Source organism: Atractosteus spatula, chromosome 24 (assembly GCF_055471065.1).
Source record: "Atractosteus spatula isolate fAtrSpa1 chromosome 24, fAtrSpa1.hap1, whole genome shotgun sequence".
NCBI lineage: Eukaryota > Metazoa > Chordata > Actinopteri > Semionotiformes > Lepisosteidae > Atractosteus > Atractosteus spatula.
The window spans coordinates 7368233-7392122 of NC_142729.1; the positions used below are offsets into that span (position 1 = coordinate 7368233).

Below are 23890 nucleotides of genomic sequence, written 5' to 3' on the forward strand. Positions count from 1 at the left end.
TTCTATAATAATAACAAATTATTGCTTACACTTATATAGCGCTTTCTGGACACTTCACTCAAAGCGCTTTACAGGTAATGGGGACTCCCCTCCACCACCACCAATGTGCAGAATCCACCTGGATGATGCAACAGCAGCCATAGTGCGCCAGAATGCTCACCACACATCAGCTATCAGTGGGGAGGAGAGCAGAGTGATGAAGCCAATTCATAGATGGGGATTATTAGGAGGCCATGATCAGTAAGGGCCAATGGGAAATTTGGCCAGGACACCGGGGTTACATCCCTACTCTTTTTCGAGAAACACCCTGGGATTTTTAATGACCACAGAGAGTCAGGACCTCGGTTTTACGTCTCATCCGAAGGATGGCACCTGTTTACAGTATAGTGTCCCCATCACTATACTAGGGCATTAGGACCCACATGGACCACAGGGTGAGCACCCCCTGCTGGCCCCACTAACACCTCTTCCAGCAGCAACCTTAGTTTTTCCCAGGAGATCTCCCCTCCAGGTACTGACCAGGCTCACACCTGCTGAGCTTCAGTGGGTTGCCAGTTGTGAGTTGCAGGGTGATATGGCTGCTAGCTAAAGCTAAAAAAAAATCTGTGATTGCCCACTCAACACACAGAACAGATGATACAACTAATATCAAGTACAAGAACCCCATTGACCCCAGTTACCAGAACCAAATGTTCCAAAAGAACAGTCCAGTATTTTTATTTTCCATAACCAGCTCTGGCTGGTGGCGTGGTGTGCCTCCTTACACCACAGCAAAGAAAAGGTGTAGTTTCAGGCACTCTCCTCTGTCCCAGGCATCCTAAACAACATGTCTCTATGCTCCTTTCACTTCCCAGTTTGTCTCCAACTCCAAACATGTTTTACAGTAAGATGGAGAAGCTTTTCTCCGCTGCTTTCAGTACCTGATATCCAAGTCCTCTCTTGGGTCCAATAGCTACAATCTCTGTGTTTTCTAACTTCTGTCTGACTTTTCAAAATTCTACCCTGTTCTCTTGACTTTGGGTTTTTAGTGCCCCCTTAACAAGGGCTCAAGTTTTGTTCTCAGGGGATGTGGAAGTCTTCCTTTGATGTTCTGGGTGTGGGCAGAGCTCACAACTCACTGCTCAGGGCTCATTGAGGAACCAGCTGTATACATGCCCTGTTCTTGAGCCCCCCTCCCATTCACAGGCACAATCAAACCTGTCTTGCAGCCACACCATTAATGAAGGATAATAATTAATGAGGAAGCTCAGAGAACAAGGAATGAAATGCATCAATACTTAGGCTGACAGTGTGCATTCAACGCAACTTAAAGTCAATACAGTCCCAGACATCTGGTCCATACATCTCCCAACTTGTGATAAGCAGAAATTTTACCACCTTTTAGCCTGATCATCAGATTTCCAAAGTGAAACATTGTTGGACTTGATCAGTAGTAGGATGCAAACCTCTTTGAAGCATTATGCATTTTGACAACACTACAACTAAATAGACTTTCAAGATTTCAAGATTTTTTATTTGCCATATACAGTAAGTGTATTGAAATGCTTACTCATTCAGCTGTAGCCAGTAACAGTGGAAAAAAAAGTAAAAATATGCACAAATGACAAACAGACAATGGACATTACAATAAATTTAGACATTAGATGTTTTAATACAGCCAAGACAGGACATACAGTAGTGCAGACAGTCCAGTACCTTAAAGTGCAGGTGCTAATTTGTGCAGTAGTCAAAGCTTAGCTGTTTATGATAAGTAATTTTTTTAATCAGTTCCTGAAGAGAGAATATGAAAAGAGGAAATGTAGAAATCTGTTTAATGTTTCCAATAAGTCTCCATAATGACTAAATTTGTGCCAAAACAAAGGCAACTATCCATGAAGACCTGAAGTGAGATGATCTAGTCTTTTAGTACAATTGTATTAAAATATCTATACGGACCTTTAAAGTGCAACACACTGATGCCTAAAAGTGGTAATTAAATTTCATCTGCACAATGGGGATAATTCTCTCAGAATTTATAATTTTGCTTTTCTGACTTTTCTGTTTAGTTTAAACCATACAGAGTAGAGGACTGTGCAAATGGAGAAGGAGATGGAGTTCTCCCTTTTGTTATCTATGATGTCATGGGAATAGATAGAATTGTGAAAAGTCCTGATGTCTTCATCAGTTTGGTGAAAGGCCATATAAAAGACGGATACACGGTAAGTTGTACTCACAATGCATTACAATTCCACCAACACATAACTGCTTTAGGAAAATCAACTGTTTAAACACTAGCCTCTTTAGACAGAGGGCTTGGAGAGGAATCTGAGGTGAGGCACATTAGCAAGTATTGAGTCAAGAATGGTAAAAAACAGGTAATTCAGGTGGAGTTCTGGATGACACACAACCTCTGTCTCTGTAATATTGATGAACAGTCTGATTCTACTGTATGTTTGTACAACTGCTGTAAGTGTAGCTTGCAGTGCTTTTGGGGTGTGTGCTACAACAGCACAATCATTAACATACTGAAGCTCAAGTACATATTCTGATTTTAGCTTAGTGGCATTTTGGAATCTCCTCATATTAAAGAGGTTCCCGTCCAACCAAAAGTTAAAAAAATACCTCACTTTCTACAAAAATATGTGTGCGCAGGAGTGTGTAACTCACAGGTGGAAGATGTTAAATAGGACTGGTACAAGCACACTGTCTTCAGGAAGCTCTTCAGTGTTTGTGGCAATACGTCTGTGAAGCATGACCATCGCAAGACCTTTGCCAGCAGCTGAGAGGAGAGATATTGTCCTGCTCTTGTCACAGGTGGATCTGTCATCTTATAAATGATGATAATGTTTTCATCTCTCCATTGATGTGGAATGCGTCCTTATCTCCACAATGAAGCGATGAATGGTTCACATGCAAATGTAACCTCCCTGTTTCAAAATTTCAGCTGAGATGAAGTCAGGCCCAGGAGTTTTGTAATTTCTGTGAGACATGATAGCAGAGTAGACCTCAGAGAAGGTGGGTGGGAGGTCAAGACCTTTGATTGTGGGCAGGACTGGAAGATTTCCCAAAACTGAGAACTTAACAAGGTTTGGATTGTTTAAGAGTGCTTGGAAATGTTTGCTCTACTGATGTACTGATGGCATTGGATGGTCTTCAATGTTTCATAGACGTTAGCATGCCATATTTGTCCTTGTGGTTCTGTATTTCATGTGCCTTGGATATCCAATACTCATTTCAAAACTGTTGCAGAACATTCTGTAAATATTTTTTTCTCTATTCTTCTTACTGTTTTCTAAAAACCTTAGAAGTGGGGTTGTAGTTCTTGTGCATGGCACCTAGCTGATTTGAGATGTCTTTTGAGTTATCATCAAACAAGTTTTGATGTTTCTTTCAACTATAGCTGATGGATTAGGGTGCTTTCTCATGGAGCGATATAAAGAAGTCCATTCCTCAATTGCACCTTCTTCTGTTAAGCCTCAAGGTTTTCTAGAATGCTGCATTTATTATTTTACATAATCACTGCAGTTCTTTTTTTTTTCTTGGAAGAGCTCTTTATTTGACCCAACCTTCATTCATTAACTATGATCATCCTATGGTCCATCCAGCACTCTGCTTCTCTCATGACTCATGTGACAATATCATATTTAATATCAGAGCGCTTAACAATGATGTAATCTATAAAATACAAGTGCTTTGACGTTGGGTGCCTCCATTTGTATTTATATTTCATTTGAAAGATAGTGTTTGTGATAGTGAGACTATGCTCAGCACAGAGACTTCAATCCATTTTTCTCTTCCATATCCAATGCTGGGTTTCCAAAGCAACCCATTCCAATTGTCACTATTGTTCTCTACTCTTGCATTGAAGTAGAAGGATTTTGTTGTTTTGGGGACTTGGAGCTTCATCCAACATTCTTCATTATTTGTTTTCAGAGTTTGTGCATAAGCACTAAGGAGAGTGGTGTCACGATTGTAGTCCCTCCCCCTTAAGGGCGCTCCAGCTCTTTCACTTCAGACTTGATTTTGTGCACCTGCCCCCTGTTCCAGCCTCCTTCCTGCCCACCTTAAAAGCCAGACGCTGACGTTAATCTGGGCTCTGCATTGCTTTCCGCATCATGCAAGGCCCAGGACCTGGATGCGCCTGGCTCCGTTATGCTTTTAGTTTCTGTTCCTGTTCCCATTCCCATTTCCCCTGCCAGTCCCAACCCGGCTCTGGTTTTTTAATTGTCAGTCCCGGATGGATCACCTGGCTTTAGACTTTTGCCCTGTCTTTGGATTCCTCTTTTGACTCATCCCCGGATTGTTTGCCTCAGTCTCACCTCCCCCGATCACCAGCACTCCATGGACACGCCCCCCTGTTTTCATCCCCGTATCCTGCATGACCATTTCCCCATGTTTTCTTCACTTTTCCCTGGATCATGTCGTCTGCATAGGGTCCAGAAAAAACGCTTCCGTTACAAGCGGCATGCTACTTACAAATGACAGGGATGCAAAGTGACATACAATAAGCCTTTTGCTTAAGCCAGTAGGTGTTTCCGTGGGGGGAAGCATTTTTTTAATTGCGGTCAACACCATACATAGCCTTCTCCATTCTACCTTATAGACCCAGAAGTCTGGTCTCACTTTGACCAGCAATATCATTATTACAATGTTTCAACTCTGCTGCAATGAGTACAGTCCTGTGTATGGGTCTATCCATGCCATAGTTGCTATCCAGAAGAGTCCTTATGACTATTGCTAGTCCTTATGACTATTCCATATTGCTAGTCATAGTAACACATTACTGCGGTGACATTTTCAATCACCAGGCTCAATGCCCCAATAGGTGAAGCAGCCTACCTTAGAAAGTGTGAGTGGACAATGTGTTTTCTAGGGTGGTGTGGTCCCTAAAAAAGGGGTGTTCAGAAACACCTGGGTCTGCTGGGAGCAGCTATCATTTAGATCCCAGCTACGGATGACAAATAGCCCTGTGACACTACCATGCAGGGCCCAGACTAGGGGCTTCCAGGTCATCCAGCCCTGCCCCTGTAACCAGGACCCCCATTGCCAATAGACTTTAGTAATGATAGGAATGACACAGCTACTTCAGTGTGAGGTTAAGTATGGACTTAGATTTGAGTATCATCTAAATGGAAATGATAATTCCAATCCTGTGATGTTAATAACTGAACAATTGGGAACATGCAGAATCGTAGGGGGAGCAGTACAGAGCCATTCAGGAACAAGGGTTTACAGGGGTAGTTCCTGTGCTGTTATTGTCTGAAACCAAACTGGAAGGTTTTGAAAAGCTTATTTGCAATGAGATAGTTGCATAAATTAATTCTAACAGCACATTCTAAAGTTTTAGCCAGGAAAAGAATTTAGATATAGTGTGAAAACTAGAAAGGGGAGAACAGCAACAACAATCATCCAGGAAGGAGGTGGAACAGTATAACTCTGGTGGACAACCAAAAAACTCTAAGACAGTGTTACAAAGCTGGGATGAAGCAGGTAATGTATTAGGTAGGTTTAGCTTGAACAGTCTGTTGAGGGTGGTGAACAGGTGTCTAGGACTGTTAGGTTGTTCTCAATGATATAGGAGAAGTAGCTGGATCCAGATGCAATCCAATGCAGCTGTAGTGTGCTCTCTGAAGGCACCAGTTCCGTAGGGTTTGGGCATTTACTGGGACAATTATTAATTGTAGCAGTAAATCATAAAATTGGTTCTTTTGATGGCTTTAGAATCCAACCATGCGATATAACTCAAACAACGCACACACACAGGTACTAACACATGAGGATACATTTATTAATACATAGAATATGCATGTAAACCTAACAGATCTTATCGAGAGGGTTATCAGAATACAAAAGATATATATTCAATCAGTTACAAAGTGTTACACATATCAAGAGGACATACGTTCAGTATATAATTCATTTAGTCAGTTTCGTAAATGAACTTGGTTACAACTTCTACATTGGATACTCAAAACAAGTACATAACTCTTAGGAAATAAATTGATATCAACTGGTTGGGATAACAATTGAATTCTCGAGCTGTAATGCATTGAAGTTGAATACCCATCCAATCTCTGGGGATTCAGATCTCCTGCGGGCTCTTTGGCTCCGTGCCAGGCTGTGCTGTGCGGCATGCGATGGTGCGCTGCTGATGCTCACTGACCGGCTAGTTAGTGTTGGCTTTAACTAGCAAAGTTTGTGCACAGGAGAAAAGATGACTGTGGGTCCCAGCAGGTCAGGAAGAGGACCGGTTCGTTCCTGATGAAGCGCTAGTTCTGAATAGTGATTCAGCTGTCCACAGTTCCGACCTGTTCATGAAGCTTGCTGCTGGTGTTAACCTCGGGTGGATCCTCTGGTTACTCTCTGGCAACCTCCGCTCTCGACTCTTAGAACAAAGTAAAGTTCTGGCACTCGGACACACTGGCCGTTCCGTGGTTGTCCGGGCTGAGTCTCAGGATGGTCAGGAGGCGCGCTGCGAGAATGTCCTGCCCTTAGGAGCCTTCTGCTCCTGGGCCGTCCTGCCCTGGAATTCTCCTTTGAGATTCTCCCTTTCAGAAAAGTCCACTACAGGCTCTCTGTGTTGCCTGTTTTGACCTGGTGGAACTTCAGCTCATTCATTGGCTGAAAGTTTCCTGGGCATCAGAGCCCCACGTGGGTTACTCGGCCCTACCAGTCCCTGATTGGTTGATCAAGGTGAGATATGAGTCACTTACTCCTGACACTTAGGAATGCAGTCCAGATGTCCATCTGGCACTCCCTAGACAGATAGGCGCCAATGGATGACCATTGATCATGATAGCCAGGCTTAGCTACAGATGCAGCCATTCAAAATGAGCGGTAAAAACCCGCAGTACAGTAACCAACCCGCAGGGCACCGCGGTAAGTGATTGGCTGGCCAAAATGACCGACAGGGGCACTCGTGGTGCATTGGTTGGTAGTGAAAAGATTTAATCATTTAATGTCTTTACTGTGCACATTTCAATCCGCTTAGTTTTGAATATTTATATGGAATTTTACCACTAAAGGGAAATTTTAGTAGCTGAGCATAAAAAGAAGAGGAGCATAACGCATCTGAAGGTCATAAACGATATTAATTTTGGAACATAAACATACAGTATATAGCTGGTCTTGGTACTTTAAAGAAAAAAATACACACAAGTATTCCATTTCTCCCTAAACATTTTAAGCTTCGAAGTCTTTAACTAACGTGATACCGGGGTCAACAAGCATACTTTTAGAATTTGATTAAAAGGGAATATAATATGGAATCGCGTATCTAAAGAATTTAATAACGGTATGATTATATCCGTGTACTGCGACAGGGCTGTGTAGGGCTGTTTCGGCTGCCTGTTCATGTGAGTTGTCTTGTAGCCTACTGGTCTAGGTGCGTGGCTAACACCCCACAGTTTGTGTGTTCAAATCCAGCTGGTGCTGGACTTTTCTTTTAACAAACATTTCTTCGAAAAAATAATATAGCGATATTATAGACAATCAATTGACTTTTATATTTCAAAATATCGCAACATGATCGATATTTGCGATATTTTGAACATATCTTCCCTTCTGACAGCGGTTCCTGCTTCTATTGTGTGTGTGTGTGCAACAGAGTAAATTTTTATAGAGAAATGGAGGCTGGACAGTATGCGTAACAATATAAACATTTATATTGATTTAAATCGTGTTCTGATTTAAATCGCAAACGCGTGTTTAATTATGTATTTTTTAATCATAATCAGGCTAGTGCATTTCTACATTTTCTGTATGAACCAGCTTAGAGATTCATACAGAAAGACAGCTTGTGTTTAAATTGAGTGTAAGGTAATTTATGCTTCTAAAGTCATGGTCAGCATTTATTATTGTACTGTGCTGTAAACTTTTTCTGTGCCTAGTCACATTATTTTATAGCGTTTTTATTGCGTTATTAAATCCGGTGGCGCTGTGCGTTAGTTTCTTGACTCCCATGTCACATGGTCTGTGATTGAATCCCATGCAACTATGACTTTATTTTTTAACAAACATTTCTTTGAAAAAATGAAACGTTTCCCTTGGTCAGAGATTAAATAAAACCTCACTCGCACCAAACAAATTTATATTTCTAAATATCACAAAGTACGTTCATTGTCTTCCAATCGAGTCGAGTTGACATTGGAAGCCTGCCACACCCAGACTGTTAAACCAACGCATTAGCACGTTAAAGCCCATCGAGGGTAATGAGCCAGTATTGGCTTTAGTATTCCCCCCCTCTCCCCTCAATTCAATTCAATTCAAGGTGTTTTATTTGCATGACAGATGGGTACAAGCAGTGTTGGGTATGTATATTGTAACGCTTACGGCAGACAGGCACTGTGTAAGAGCCGGCGCACCAGAGCAGCGCACCGAGGGAGCGTCTGCATTTCTAACTTAGTTTTTAAAATTAGTCAAGTAATATGAAGCATCTCCTTTTACTTAGTGCCTGAGCATAAAAAGAATAGGAGCATACTGCAACGCGTGTGAAGTCCATAAACGATATTAATTTTGGAACTTAAACATACAGTATATGGCTGGTCTCGGTACTTTAAAGAAAACATACACACCAGTATTCCATTTCTCCCTAAACATTTTAAACATCGAAGTCTTTAACTAACGCGATACCGGAGTCAATAAGCATACTTTTAGAATTTGATTAAAAGGGAATATAATATGGAATCGCGTATCTCAAGAAATTAATAATGATATAATTATATTCATGTTGCAAAAGAACTGCAACGGACATAAAAACTCCCTTGCTTTTCACAGAGCGTTCCATAATTTCTAACTACGAAAATGCCAGGTGAAAGGATTTGTAAACATATTTTGTTAAAGCAAGTCAGTTTTTCCGCAACACATAAAAGACATTTTTCCAAGAAAGTTTAGCCTTTGTCACTAATGAAACCACTAAATAAAGACATAAATATAGAAATCTTAAGATTTGTTTTATTTAATGTTGGTAGCAGGATGAACTGTCAGAGTGTATATTTTGTCGCAGAGTTGCTGCAAGATATTAACAGTGAAAAAGGTATTTAGAAATGAGTTATTTCAAGATGAAAATTTTCAGAATAATTGCAAATCTAGCAGGATAGAGAAAGCACAGAAAACTGGCAGTTAGATTGATCAGATTAGTATGAAAAGTCATTTAGCAAAGGGAATGAGAAGAGTGACAAACTAGTATACTTTAGATCTTTTTTTCTGAACCAGGGACAATCTGATCATTTTTCCCTATAACAATAATAAAAAACTTTATTTGATATATCACCATTAAAGGTGGCATCTCAAAGCAATACAGTAGATGTAAAAACAGATAAAAGGACCACAGATTACAAAGTAAATGCATATAAGAAAGACAAGCAGTTAGAGGTGCTACCAAAATTAGAAAATGAAGCAGATACAGACACTAAGTCTTCTGAAAAGAAAGGTTCTGAGGTTAGATTTAAACTGGCCCTGGTGTGTGTGTGTTTGTGTCTGTCTGTCCTGTGATGGACTGGCGCTATGTCCAGGGTGTATTCTGCCTTGTGTCCGTTGCTTACTGGGATAGGCTCCAAATCCTCTGTACTGGATAAAGAGATTAGAAATGGATGGAAGTAAAGGCACTGTGTGGATGGAACTATACACAGTGTTAGAAACCCACTATGAAATGGCAGCATCTCACAGAATAAAATATTTTATACTGCTGGCTTAAGGAAACAGCCTTTCCACCTCTCTTGCACATCAGTATCCATACCTAGTTATTTAAACAAATTGCCTCTAATTATAAACATCTTAATATGCTGGCTCTGTGGATCGGCATCAGCTATGTTTGCCCATTCCTTCAATTCATGTGCATCCAACACACAGTTCAACGCTAGCAACTACACAAAATCTAAAATATGAGCTCTACTTGCCACTTACAATACCAACAGTACCAGCTAACTTTAGTAGTGACATTTTCATGGATCTTTTTAACAATAAAATTTACAACATCAGACTTCAGACACAATTAAACAGGCCTCAAAAAAGTCTGGTACAAACATTTTCAGCATGGAATAAACAGTTACTTTAATGGTATAAACCTTAAATGGATTCATATTCTCAATAAGATTTGGTGCTCAGTAACATGACTTAGAAAATGACAGAAGACATACGTATCATGCTTATCCTTCTATTTTTCATAATCATAAACTCCTTAAGGCAGTTACATTTTCTCTGTTCTGACCTGGAGTTACAGAGAAATTTAAATTCTAATAAGAGATTTGTAATGAGGAAAGTCATACCAATCACTCATACAGTACCAGGATTTGCAATTACAATACAAATACTTTCTTTCTGTATGTGTTTATTTTGCAGTTTGAGTCTATGGCATTCCTTTGGGGGTCTATACTCCAAGGCATGCCTTTTTTATGTATAAACATCAGTATTTACTGCTATTAATTACTGTACGATTTATAGTTGAAATCTGAGCCTAGATATAAAGTTAGATATAAAGTTAAAATCTCGACAAAGCAATGTAGGAAATACAGAGAAAATAAATCCTTTCTGACATCTAAAATCAGTTTCGATCAAGGTCTCTAAAACGAACAAGAAAAAGAGGATTTTCGGAGGGCAATTACGCTGTGTTTATATAGAATAAGTGATTTATGAGCAATCTAATTTCTTGTTCGTTTAAAACAGTACCAGATCGCACCAGAAACAGCACTCTCTCTGCCTGTCATAGACGTTCAGGAAAGGCTGAATGAAGTCATGTCAAGTACAATAATTCGGTGATCAATAATAACAGTTGTAGGACAGTATATAAGGATAAGGATTTTGAAGTTGACTCGAAATCTGATAGGTAACCAGTGCAAGGACTTGAAAACAGGTGTAATGCATCCCTGATAGGATTCTTGCTGTCATATTCTGAACATATTGAAGATTGCTCATTGTGTATTTAATTTCCCCAATGAACAGGATGTGCATTTATTAATTCTAGAAAAAAAAGCCTTTCTTGATTTCTCTAGTTCTTAGTTTCTCTAGTTCCCTTTAAAATAACACAAGCAGCTTTTGGAGATTTAAGTGTTGGCTGAGTTATTGCAGGATAAAAGACTAGAGATGTTGGCAAGAAGAAGATCATTTGGGGAAAGCTGAGGAATACACTTATAATAAGAACACTTCCTAATGGGGTTAGGCATACTTTTGATGAAGATGATGAAGTTAACAGACTATATGTTTACATAGATACTGAAATAAAGATTGTATTTTAGATTATGTGTAGTTGCTGGCATTGAACTGTGTGTTGGATGCACATTAATTGAAGGAATGGGCAAACATAGCTGATGCGGATCCACAGAGCCAGCATATTAAGATGTTTATAATTAGAGGCAATTTGTTTAAATAACTAGGTATGGATACTGATGTGCAAGAGAGGTGGAAAGGCTGTTTCCTTAAGCCCACACTATAAAATATTTTATTCTCAGTGAGATGCTGCCATTTCATAGTGGGTTTCTAACACTGTGTATACTTCCATCCACACAGTGCCTTTACTTCCATTTCTAATCTCTTTATCCAGTACAGAGGATTTGGAGCCTATCCCAGTAAGCAACGGACACAAGGCAGAATACACCCTGGACATAGCGCCAGTCCATCACAGGACAGACAGACACAAACACACACACACCAGGGCCAGTTTTCCCATAAACCAATTAACTTACCAGTATGTTTTGGAGTGCGAGAGGGAGTCATATCACACATATGGAGAAAAACCATGTAACCCAGAGAGAACATGTAAACCCCACACACACTGGATGGCAGGAATTGAACCTAGGACCCCAGTGCTGCAAGATAGCAATGCTAACCACTTTGCCACCATTATAAATGGATGGATATCTTAGTTATCTTTCTAGTTCACAGGTTTGTATGCATAATTTAATTTTGAAAGCCACTGAGACATCAGGTACTACTGTTGTATTTATGAAAAAGAAACAAAACAAAAAACATACTAACAACTGTGCCATCCTACTCCTTAGTTAATACATTTTATTATTCATAAACAGTTAACATTGTTAGCAAAATATTTTGAATTATATTTTACCCTATTTTTTCTTTAGTTTTGTATTTAACTTATTATATGATAGTCAGACTTAATGTATATTTGAACAATGAAAATATATTTTTACAAGATTTTACATTAAGCACTTAAAATTAATATGGTTAATAATAGTAAACTGTAACATGCTGTAACAAGATCGGTTAAACTGCGAAGAAAAAGCTTTCAGAGAAAATGTTTCAGGTGTGAAGAACATAGATCTCCAATGCAATTTCAACCAAACCTGTTCCCACACACCCTGCCCCCACTACCATTAGAATATACACAAAGCACTGAAATCTTTCGAGCTAATGATCAGGTGACCCGAGAGAGAGCGAGAGAAACACCAAGGGGTGCGGAACCAGGGAACTATTTACATGGAAAACGGGCGATCTCCCCAGACTGTCCGCCCGTTTCACTGTTACCTGGATACCTCTTTATTTAGAACTCACTAACACTGATTTTTAGTTTAGAAGGATTCAAGTAGGGTTTTAGATGAAAGGCAGCGACCTTAATCAAGCCCAAATCATAACTGAACCCATTCAGAGCCTACATTACATTTTAGCGTTTCATTCTGAGCAGAAGACCCTCACACCTGAAGAAGGGGGAGGTGTCTTTCGCTGGAAATCTCGCCTGCTTCTACTTTACAACCGGAGTGCTGGCTGTGACGAATTAAACCGGTTTCACAGGTTTCAATCACAGACCATGTGACATGGGAGTCAGGAAACTAACACACAGCGCCACCGGATTTGATAACGCTATAAAAACGCTATAAAATAATGTGACTTGGCACAGAACAAGTTTACAGCACAGTACAATAATAAATGCTGACCATGACTTTAGAAGCATAAATTGCCTTACACTCAATTTAAACACAAGCTGTCTTTAGCCCTCTAAGCTGGTTTATACAGAAATGTAGAGATCCAGGCTCAGAACACACAGCTTCATTAGCGAATACATATGCAGGACAACTCGAGAAGACGTTTTACAGAGGATGGATTTTTAGAAACATCCCATCAGTGACATCACTGAAGTCAACTCCTAGGTACTGTAACTGTCATGTAGATAGTTTCACAAGAATCAGACAAAGGTTTAAGCATCGCTTGTTCTAGATAAAACTGCAAAAAAAAAACAACAACCCATAATGTACTTCTTTGTGGCTCTGTTTGCCCAAATCATATATTCACAACGTGAAATCTAGAAAATAATATTACGTAATCAAAATCCGCAATATGGAAACAGAACCTGTGAAATCATTGATAGATGATGTACAGATGCAGCCATTCAAAATGGGTGAGTTATTTTGCGGCATACCCCAGTGGGCGTGTCGCGGTATCACGCGGTGTCACACAGTGTCACGTGGTTAATCGCACGTCATTTGACGCTCTGCCGGAAACTATCCGGCGTCACCTTGTAAAACTGCCAGGGGGAGCTTAACCTCTCATGTACAGCATTTGAGCCTTTAATTTTGAACAGTGTATTACAGCATCGTAATCTTCAGTCATTAAAATGTTGGTATATTTTATGAAAGCAAGATTGCTCAGTTGGACAAAAGTACACAACCTACCTTTATCAGAAATATTTATGCATCAAAGCCTTTACCGAAGATATTACTAATAGTATTAATAATGGATGACTTTGGACAAGCTGTATACTCAAAGTATAATTTCTTTAGCACATTTGTACAAGCACTTGGAATCTGTCCAAGCCATACTTTGTCAGGCATTTTGTTTTACTTCAACGGGCATAAAAACTTCCTTGCTTTTAACAGGGCGTTTCATAATTTCTAACTACAAAAATGATTTAAAATGCGAGACCTATCATTCAACTAGAGCTTAAAATATCACAAGGAAAAATACACACCGGTATTCCATTTCTCCATAAGCATTGTAAGCTTCGAAGTCTTTAACTAACGTGATACCGGAGTCAACAAGCATACTTTTAGAATTTGATTAAAAGGGAATATAATATGGAATCGCGTATCTCAAGAATTTAATAACGGTATGATTATATCCGTGTACTGCGGCATGGCTGTGTAGGGCTGTTTCGGCTGCCTGCTCATGCGAGCTGTCTTTAGCCTACTGGTCTAGGTGCGTGACTACCAACTCGCAGGTTGTGTGTTCAAATCCAGTTGGTGCTGGACCTTCCAGTTTTATTTATTTATTTTTTAATCGCGTAACATAAACATATTACCGTATGCAAACTGTACTGTATACAATATGTATATGTATATTTAATGTCTTCACTGTGCCCGTTTAAGTATTGAATATTCATATCTAATTTTACCACTGAAGGGAAATCTTAACATAAACATACAGTATATGGCTGGTCTCGGTACTTTAAAGAAAACATACACACCAGTATTCCATTTCTCCCTAAACATTGTAAGCTTCGAAGTCTTTAACTAACGTGATACCGGAGTCAACAAGCATACTTTTAGAATTTAATTAAAAGGGAATATAATATGGAATCGCGTATCTCAAGAAATTAATAACGATATAATTATATTCATGTTGCAAAAGAACAGCAACGGACATACTCCCTTGCTTTTAACAGAGCGTTCCATAATTTCTAACTACGAAAATGCCAGGTGAAAGGATTTGTAAACATATTTTGTTAAAGCAAGTCAGTTTTTTCTGCAACACATAAAATACATTTTTCCAAGAAAGTTTAGCCTTTGTCACTAATGAAACCACTAAATAAAGACATAAATATAGAAATCTTAAGATTTGTTTTATTTAATGTTGGTAGCAGGATGAACTGTCAGAGTGTATTGATTAGAGATATCAAGTACATACAAGTCATTTTTTAAATGTTGTAGTTCGTCTTGAAAAAATGTTACGAGTACATCATCTATCAACAATCACACAGGTTCTGTTTCCATATTGCCGATTTTGGTTAGGTATTATCAAATCCAGTGCCGCTGTTAGTTTACTGAGTCCCATGTCACATGGTCTGTGATTGAAACCTGTAAAACCGGTTTAATTCGTCACAGCCAGCACTCTTCAGGTGTGAGGGTCTTCTGCTCAGAATGAAACGCTTAAAATGTTTGTGTATATTCTAATGGTAGTGGGGGCAGGGTGTGTGGGAACAGGTTTGGTTGAAATTGCATTAGAGATCTATGTTCTTCACACCTGAAACATTTTCTCTGAAAGCATTTTCTTCGCAGTTTAACCGATCTTGTTACAGCATGTTACAGTTTACTTTTATTAACCATATTAATTTTAAGTGCTTAATGTAAAATCTTGTAAAAATATATTTTCATTGTTCAAATATACATTAAGTCTGACTATCATATAATAAGTTAAATACAAAACTAAAGAAAAAATAGGGTTAAATATAATTCAAAATATTTTGCTAACAATGTTAACTGTTTATGAATAATAAAATGTATTAACTAAGGAGTAGGATGGCACAGTTGTTAGTATGTTTTTTGTTTTGTTTCTTTTTCATAAATACAACAGTAGTACCTGATGTCTCAGTGGCTTTCAAAATTAAATTATGCAATAAATAACCACATGTAAGACTCTGATGCTTAAAATGTTTAGGGAGAAAGTGGAATACTGGTGTGTATTTTTTCTTTAAACTACCAATACCAGCCATATACAGTCTGTAACGTAGGGATTTCTATATGTCTTTATTTAGTGGTTACATTAGTGACAAAGGCTAAACTTTTAGCTTCAGTAACGTGTACATATCTCCCCTTTTTATAAAACGACATGGTTGAAAACTGTTCCAGAGCCACTGTTGTTTCATCAGTGAAAAGTACATCATGAAATGCCTCTCCCTGTTCAATCCACTGGAAAAAAGAAAAGGAGCATAAAGCTTCTGATGGTCATAAACGATATTCATTTAGGAGCAGCATCAGAGGTATGTTTTTAACTGCACTGCATTGGAGAGAATACCATAGTGTGTTTTTTTTTTACTCCCTGGCGGAAACTGGCTTCCATAAGAATCAGTATGGCTCAGAGATTAAATAAAACTTCACTCGCACCAACCAAATGTATATTTCTAAATATCACAACATGATCGAATTTAAGTCATTTTAATAACAATGAATAGTCACCTATGTGTTACAATATAAACATTTATATTGATTTAAATCGCGTTTAAATCACCTTTATTTAAAACCCATAAATAAAGCTGATACTGTTTAGACTTTCAATTATTTAAAACTGTATTAAAGCAGCACGATACACAATGCAACGTAAATCGCTATCTTTGTCTTCTGTGTAATAATGTTCACCTCTCTGTCCAGCAAATTTACAGGTTAAAAACAATACTGTTAGGCTGGGAAAACGATTTTTTTTTTAAGAAATACAAAATGAGATATAATGATATGTTCCGGCTTAGACATTAACGAAGAGCATAACGCGTGTACTGCATACACTGCAAGTACAACCCCCCTCTCTGCAGGAGTGCTGGCTGTGACGAATTGAACCGGTTTCACGGGTATTTTCAAAGTAGGAGGCGAGATTTCCAGCGAAAGACACTCCCCCCCCCCTCAAAAACCCAGTAAGTACAGTACTTACTAGTTAAAGGCTAGGCTCCCGACTACGGCGAAAGGAACCCTTCTTTCATTAGAATACAATGAACATATTTTAGCCCTGAATGAATTAATAGCAAACATGGTTTACATAAAAGACATTTTTCCAAGAAAGTTTAGCCTTTGTCACTAATGAAACCACTAAATAAAGACATAAATATAGAAATCTTAAGATTTTTAAAATACATGACTTTGCTAAAATTTATTTGAAAATAAAAACAATTACAACCGCCAGGGGAGAGAGAGAACAGGGGAGGGATGTTGGTTTTGCATAAGGGGCGGGATTATGATAATTGGAGGACTTTGCGAGAGTAAAATGGTTTGATATATTTGATTTTGTATTGTGGTTGTTATCTATGTTTTTGGTTGGTATTATGTTTATATGGTTGTTTTTGTTGGTTGGTTGTTATTATGGTTATTAATAATACGATCTATAGTTGAAATCTGAGCCTGAATAAAAAGAAAAAGCAAGTGATTAGGTTTATGAGCAATCTAATTACTTATTCGTTTAAAACGCTATATAAAATAAAGTTTATTATTAATTTGCTGGACAGAGCGGTGAATAGTATTATGCATAAGACAAAGATAACGATCCTGATCAGTTTAGAAATCTGTGTACGCTGTAAGGTTTTTACTTCTTAAACTTTTAAAATACACGTTTTGAATAGAAAGAAATCCTCTTCCTGGTACAGTATGTATAGCAAACCAGCACGTCTTTTTTCTCCAATTAGAGGGGTGTCAGATGGTGTCAGCCAATCACCATTCTGCGTTGGGTAGCAATGGGTGACTGTTCTCAGGCGGAAGATGTAAACAGCTTAATGTTCGTGTTTAATAATTTTTTAAAATTCAATTAAACGGGCACAGTTAAGACATTAAATATACATATACATACTGTATACAGTACAGTTTGCATACGGTAATATGTTTATTTTTCGCGATTAAAAAATAAATAAATAAAACTGGAAGGTCCAGCACCAGCTGGATTCGAACACATAACCTGCCAGTTGGTAGTCACGCACCTAGACCAGTAGGCTACAAGACAGCTCGCATGAGCAGGCAGCCGAAACAGCCCTACACAGCCCTGCCGCAGTACACGGATATAATCATACCGTTATTAAATTCTTGAGATACGCGATTCCATATTATATTCCCTTTTAATCAAATTCTAAAAGTATGCTTGTTGACTCCGGTATCACGTTAAAGACTTCGAAGCTTACAATGTTTAGGGAGAAATGGAATACTGATGTGTATTTTTTTCTTTAAAGTACCAAGACCAGCTATATACTGTATGTTTATGTTCCAAAATTAATATCGTTTATGGCTTTCACACGCGTTACAGTATGCTCCTATTCTTTTTATGCTCAGCTACTAAGATTTCCCTTCAGTGGTAAAATTCAATATCTACAACGGGCACAGCAAAGACGTTTTTACTGTAAGTCTTTCTACGACAGACCAACGGACCACGAGTGCCCCTGTCGGTCAACCAATCACGTACTGCGGTGCCGCGCGTCATCTTGCGTCATACTGAGCGACGTCACCTGCGGTACGTGTCTGTAACGCACACTTTGAATGGCTGCATCTGTACTCGTAACATTTTTTTAAAGACGAACTACAACATTTAAAAAATTACTTGTATGTACTTGATATCTCTAATCAATCCACGGGTCCCAGCACAAAACGAAACTAAAACGCATACCGTTTCGCGCTTCTTATTAGTTGCTCAAAAGTAATTTGACCGTATGAAATGCATAATATAAACCTAGAAACATATACAGCAGTATATATGAGCTGTATATATGAGCAGTACTTAAGCACTGTAGTATCGGTGTTAAGACATACCTCTCAAATACTGTAAATCAAGTTAAAAATATCTCAAGACTGATTCTGGTCATAATGAAACCATGTTTCGTGTATGTTTTCTTTAAAGTACCGAGACCAGCCATATACTGTATGTTTATGTTCCAAAATTAATATCGTTTATGGCCTTCACACGCGTTGCAGTATGCTCCTATTCTTTTTATGCCCAGCTACTAAGATTTCCCTTCAGTGGTAAAATTAGATATGAATATTCAATACTTAAACGGGCACAGTTAAGACATTAAATATACATATACATACTGTATACAGTACAGTTTGCATACGGTAATATGTTTATGTTCCTAAATCAATCTCTTTTATGAGCATGTGAAAGGCATGGTGAATCACTGTACTTTGCATGATTGGAAACAAATGCGTGATTGCGAAATGCTGTGGTGTTACTTTTACAAAGACGGTCAATGAAAAAAAGAATGTTGACCAGGGCAATACTTTGAGTTTACACTTACAGCTTGTCCAAGGTCATTCATTATTAATACTATTAGTAATATCTTCGTTAAAGACTTTGATGGCCACAGCTCAAACATGAGAGGTTGAGCTTTATTAGCTCCACCTTGCGGAAATTCCGGATACTATTATTTTGCTTGTCGTATTATAGGAGAATTTACGGTAACTCGCGGTATTTACCGGTAGCTTGCGGTAGACTGCGTACAGCGTACCGCAAAATAATGCGGTATCGCCCGCGCATTTTGAATGGCTGCATCTGTAAGTGCATCCCCATTTGGGAGCTGTCCCTTATCAAAAGAAAACATCTTTAAATCAGCCTGCATGAATAGTTTGTCTGTGGCTGCACCACAGAGATGAACAGAGAGATGGGGCCTCATTTGGGAAAGCACCGCAACACTTAATTCTTTCTTATTAATAAGCCTCGCCGCTACACAGCAGACTCCATTACAACCTTGTGATTTAATTAGGTGCTTCTTCCAAGGCTGAAGATGTACAGATTCAGCCGTTCAAAATGCAGTGCCCGTTCCGCAACATACTGCAAGGTACCGGATGTTTTTTTTTTTTAATTAGGTTAATAGTGAAGGATCAAACATTTATTTCTCTTATTTCACTAGTTTGCTTTTACTGTGTAAATAATTTACTCACATCATTTCACCTTCCTGCTACAAAAATGAAAAATTAGTTCGAGACGGCTGCGCACCTGGAACGTGAAGGGCAGCCTGACCAGAACTGAGAGTGCCTGATATCTGCTTAAGCCATGATTAACAAAATCTAGAAGTACATAATGTCTGCTTAAACAATAATTAAAAGGATCCTTACAGTTTTTACAGTTTATCATGTACCAAGACTAGCAGCCCTGGCTTTACACCATATATGGCATGGAATTGTACTGAAACTGTTCTGGGTGGGTTTTCTGTTTGTGATTTTGTATAAAAAGGGTCCTTTTGTATCAATAAGTTGAGTCAGTGCTTCATCAGCTTTAGCTCCCGTGTGCACACGTAATAAAGGTCATTCCTGCTTCATACACACCCGGATCGTGTCTCCTTTGTTAGACACAACAATGGTAACTGGAAATGCCTTGTGAGACTGCCAGGTGGTGCTAGGAAAGCTCAATGTCTCAGGTGCAGCATTTGGGCTGTTGCCAGAAAATGCCCAGTTTCGACTCCAGGCTAATACTGAACGACAATTGTTTTCCAATTAAAGAATTTAAGATTTATATTGTTTAGACTTTTATTAATTTTAAATTGTGTATTACAGCATGTTAAACATTAAACTGGTTAAAAAGTAGGTATACTTTATACAAGCAAGATTGCTCAGTTGGACAAAAGATAGATAAGACTTTACTGATCCCGAAGGGGAATTGAGTGCACACAAAAGTACACAACCTTACAGTGGATTGTAGTTTTAACGTGCTTGTTCTAACATTATAAAGTTTATATACTGTACTTCATAAAACATTATAATGTTTTCTCCATCTCTAAGTATATTTAGTAAGAACACCACTTGCTGTTATTGTAAAAATTATAAAAAAATGTCCTGCTTCAAATACCATTTGATAGTAATATTAATATGGAATCGTGTAACTAAGCAGCTAAAATATCAGAAGTGGACGTTTTGGAAACATTTTGACATTTTTCTTTACTTTTATTGTCCTTATAATGGTAATAGGCAATGGACTGTCATGTAGTGCGCTGTACCCAGGAGGTTCAAAGTCCGATTAGAGAATTACTTTCTAAATACATAAAAATTGTCCACTATTATAGCTTGTTTCATGATTAAAGATTACTTCACTGAATTCTTTAAGTTATACAAAGGTTTATTATTACAATTGCCAGTAACTGGAGAGCAGCTTATCAATATGTTGAAACCACACCACAACAGTGAAGACGTGTTACATTTAATTCATTGTTGTTTACTATGTGCTCTGTGGGAATTATTATGTAAACTAAAGAGATATAGAGGAGAACATCTTGTATCACCTCTTTTTATATTTGTTTTATAAAATGTTCCAATTTAAGTCCAATATGGAATGGATTATTAATAATGTTAATTATGAATGACCATGGATGAGCTGTTAACTGAAAAGTTACAGAGAAGACATGGTGAGTCTTGTCTTTTTAGCTTGGAATTTAACCTTTAGAGCAATCCTTTTGGTTATATTTTTACATAGCCGGATGTGTATCAAGAGATTGGATTAATAAATGGAATAAAAAAAATATTTCACATATACTTGGAACCCATACAGCTTTGAAACCATATGGAATCATACTGTACATACAAGTAAATTTATACATTACAGATCACACTTCCGTGTGTGCTACTGTTTTAGTATATCCGTGGATCTAAAGCACTGGTTCTCAACCTTTTTATCAACTGGGCCACAACCATGGCTAAAAGCAAGTCTCAGAGGCCGCCTATATTAATCACTACTAAGCCTACCTTATCTGCGTGCATAACAGCTATTATAATATAATAGTGTAACAGATACGGCCCTGCGCATAACAGGGAGCTTGGCCACCTAGACCAAAGGAGGTCTCCTTCAGCTCAGCCGGCAAGTTCCCTGTTTTGTGATTAATGAGCTGTGATTAATTAACCATGTATATCCTGTAGCATTCAGAAATACAATCGAAAATAGTCTGTGGTATTTGTACAGATGAAACTTTTCTAAAATTTGTTAAAAAATTAAAAACAATTAAAATGTATAGTCTTTCCATGTGTAATGTCATTAGGAAATACAATAAGCTTTGATTTCAAATATAAAGCTAACTGGTGAGAAAGGTATGTTAAGTATAATTAAAAGACTTCATGTTAAAAGAAATGACTTTCATTCCATTATTACATTTTAAAGACAGACATGCTCAGAACAAAGCTGCAGAACAGTCTTTATGTATTGCTGAGCTCAGCGGGTGGTGTGCTGTTTCTTCAGCAACCTGCTGATTGCTTCACACTACAAGAAGGAATTGATTGCGATTTTATCTGTACTATATACGTGTTTTGTTTACACAATCAAAGTGCTTAAAATAATTAATTAAAAAGTAAAAAAAAACTTACAGCTTACACAAAGATTCTAAGATGACCAGGAGAAAGAAAAATCACCCTTTTTTGTGCATAAGTAGTGATAATATCTAAACCCATAAAGAACTAAATGTGTTTTTTTCATGGATTTTAAAGTCATGCAATGTCTAATTTAGGTATGAACACTGTATTTTATGTTGCATTTTTATGTTTTTGAGAGACTTCAGAACACTTTGACTGATACATAAAAAATATAGCATAATACTAAATAACTTACACCTGGGATTCACTTTACTCAAATTAAAGTTTCTAAAAATGCAATCAGATACTAGATATCGTTTCAAGAAAAGCTTTGAACATTTTCACAAATCATGATCTTTAAAATGGTTTGAAGGCTCTGTGTCATTTGTTGGTGGAGTTACTGACATCTGAAGCATCCTGTCTCAAAAATACGAGATTTAATAAGAAAGCAAAGGTTGTGAAAACAGCGACAAATGACCCTGAACAAAATACAAACACTTTAAATTGTTATTAATCATTTAATATTGTTAATAGTGATCAAATATATTATAGTTCAGTTTCAGTGGTATTTTAATATCGCTTTATTATTCTCAATTATAATTGTAATATATACTCCTTTGTTTTAAGACTTGTTGTAAAGGCTTGTCTTGAACTGAATTAAACTGGTTGAAATTCACATTTGGTCATTCATATTTCAATTTATTTATTGAACATGTTGTTATACATATATAATGTCAATATAATGTACATAATATTCACTACTTTATTTTTGTAGTCTTTTTTGTTGTAACAAAAAGACGTGCTTTGACTGGAATTCAAACACTGAGCACCCAGATGATAGGCAAGTGCCAAATCTACTATATCAAACTGTCAGTTATAGGCAAAGCTGAAACAGACAGGTTAAAATGTTTCCAACATAATCACGAGCAAATTAGACAAAGAAATTTGATGGAGATGTTTACAAAGAAAGAGGATTACAATAATACTTTGAGCTATTGAAATATATTTCACTAGGAATGACAACGTGTCAGGAATAGTTCTTTCCAGACCCTATGCAGATGACACGATCCAGAGTAGAGTGAGAATACATGAGGAAAAAAGGCATGCAGGATACAGGGATGAGAACAGGGGGGGCGTGTCCATGGAGTGCTGGTGGTCGGGGGAGGTGTGGCCGAGGCAAACGATCCAGGGATGAGTCAAACGGGAAATCCAAAACTGCTCAAAAGTTCAAGGCCAGGCGATCTATCAGAGGCAGATGATTAAAACCAGAACCAATTCTGGACCAACAGGGGAACGGGAACAGGAACAGAGACTAAAACCATAAAGGAGCCAAGCGCATCCAGGTCCTGGGCTCGCATGATGTGGGAACCAATGCAGAGCCTGGATTAGCGTCAGCGTCTGGCTCTTAAGGGGGAACTAGAAAGGGGCTGGAACAGGGAACACGTGCGGGAGATGAAACTAACAAGGAAGGGCTGGAGCGCCCTTAAGAGGAGGGGTTGCGATCATGACACCCCATGATCAAAGCGTGATAAGCGGATATTTGGCTTAACCTGCATGGCTGAGGGCCGGCCTCCTGGCCATAGGACAAGGAGGCCAGAACCCCCCACACAGTGTAACCTGTGGTTGCGTTGGTATTTATAGCATTTGGTGGAGGAAGGATGATGGGAGTGATTGCGAATTACTGACAGCTGGGTACAATTGAGCGTGGTTGTTGTCATCCATCCCTATATTATAAACTCCATTTAGATACTTGGATATCGTTATTAATTTCTTTAGATACTTGATTCCATATTATATTCCCTATTGAGCAGATTCTAAAAAGTATATGGTTTTCACTGCGATAACGAAAGCAAATATTCATAGAAAAGGTTAAAACATTTTAAAACATACATGTACCATTTAAACTTTATATAGTCAGAATGAGCACATCAAAAGTTTTCCCAAATAACCACAGT

The 23890-nt window shown here is 38.0% G+C and overlaps 1 protein-coding gene across 1 annotated transcript in view; it reads left to right on the top strand.

Moving 5' to 3' along the window:
* LOC148815843 (interferon-induced protein 44-like) overlaps positions 1-23890 on the top strand; it is a 49963-nt gene that overhangs the window by 9673 nt on the left and 16400 nt on the right. Inside the window, exon 6 of the mRNA XM_088904845.1 lies at positions 2046-2198. Within this exon, the coding sequence (XP_088760971.1) occupies positions 2046-2198 (153 nt within the window). The remainder of the gene's footprint in view (positions 1-2045; positions 2199-23890) is intronic.